The sequence below is a fragment of the Eurypyga helias genome, unplaced genomic scaffold (assembly GCF_000690775.1).
Source record: "Eurypyga helias isolate BGI_N326 unplaced genomic scaffold, ASM69077v1 scaffold51811, whole genome shotgun sequence".
Lineage (NCBI taxonomy): Eukaryota > Metazoa > Chordata > Aves > Eurypygiformes > Eurypygidae > Eurypyga > Eurypyga helias.
The window spans coordinates 1-1419 of record NW_010229916.1 but is presented as its reverse complement, the minus strand read 5'-3'; the positions used below and the strand labels follow the sequence as shown (position 1 = coordinate 1419).

At 35.5% G+C, this 1419-nt stretch overlaps 1 protein-coding gene across 1 annotated transcript; it reads left to right on the top strand.

The window, feature by feature from the left end:
* Window positions 1-672: 672 nt before the first annotated feature.
* On the top strand, window positions 673-1413 carry LOC104516256 (toll-like receptor 6; the record flags this gene model as incomplete). The annotated part of the gene is made up of 1 exon (XM_010160537.1): window positions 673-1413. A coding segment is annotated over exon 1 (741 nt), but the record flags the coding sequence as incomplete, so codon positions are not given.
* Window positions 1414-1419: the final 6 nt, after the last annotated feature.

Below are 1419 nucleotides of genomic sequence, written 5' to 3'. Positions count from 1 at the left end.
TCCTTTTATTGCTAATGTATTTACAGAAAGATTTTTATAACTATTCTATGATTCTATGATCTAATAAAGGGTGGAAATTCTCCTTAGCCCTCCTTTTATTGCTAATGTATTTACAGAAAGATTTTTAATTGCCTTTTACAGCAGCAGCCAGATTAATTTCTAGTTGGGCTTTGGCCCTTCTAATTGTCTCCCTAGTTCATATCCTTCAAGAGAGAATCTGAAGAGAGGGTGACCATACTGACCTCAAACATTGTGTGTTCTGATCAAAGCGTATCATACAGTTGTGGGAAGCCTTCATAATACGTGGAACCACAGCAGTAATTCTCTAAGCAGCAATTTTTAGTCACCTATGAAATCAGAGATGTTTTGTAATAAACAAACTCATTATGTATTAAATACAGCATAATTACCAAATAGAAATGTCACTGGTGTTCTCTTAATAAAGAATACCTCTCCTGAATTGTAACAGGTGCCTTCATTGCTTTTTGAGTCAAAGGGGGAGATAAGAAATTGGAACTTTAAAATATCAACCTCTATCATGGCTCCTGCATGGCCACTTAATGATACAATCTGGTTTTGGGTTTTTTTTGTTTGTCTGTTTTGCTACAGGATTAGAACAAAGATGGACAGATAAGAAGAGTATTGAGCATCTCCAAGGAACCAGAAACCAATATGACAGAAAATACGAGATCTCTCAGAAAATTTTTTCTTTATAAGTGTCTGTTTGCATTAACTTTTTGGACCCATGTCAACCTAGCTGTGGCAAATGAACTCTATAGATCTCTTTTCAACAATTTTCCAGAAGATGGTTTTGACAAAAAGATCCAGAGACTGCCACTCCTGTATACAAACAGTCATCAGGCCAAAGATAATTTTGACTGGGTTGTGATACAAAATACTACAGAAAGCCTGTCATTGTCAGAAATCACAAATAACAATGCACAAAAATTAAAGACTTTAGTATCCAGTTTCAAACAAGGCTCCAGGTTACAAAATCTGACACTGACAAATGTGTCGGTGGACTGGCTTGTTCTTATTGCCATTTTTCAGACGGTATGGAAATCATCCGTTGAATACTTAAGCATGAACAGTGTAACGGCATTGTCGGACATCGAAAGCTATGACTTTGACTACTCAGGTACCTCTATGAAAGCACTGACAATGAAGAAGTTTTTAATCACAGATCTGTACTTCTCACAGGATGACCTATACAAAATATTTGCAAATATGAATATTGAAGCCTTGACAGTAGCGGAATCAGAGATGATACATATGCTGTGCCCTTCATCTGACAGTCTCTTTAGATATTTAAATTTTTTAAAGAATGATTTAACAGATCTTCTTTTTCAAAAATGTGACAAATTAATTCAACTGGAGACATTAATCTTGCAGAAGAATAAATTTGAGAGCCTTCCCATG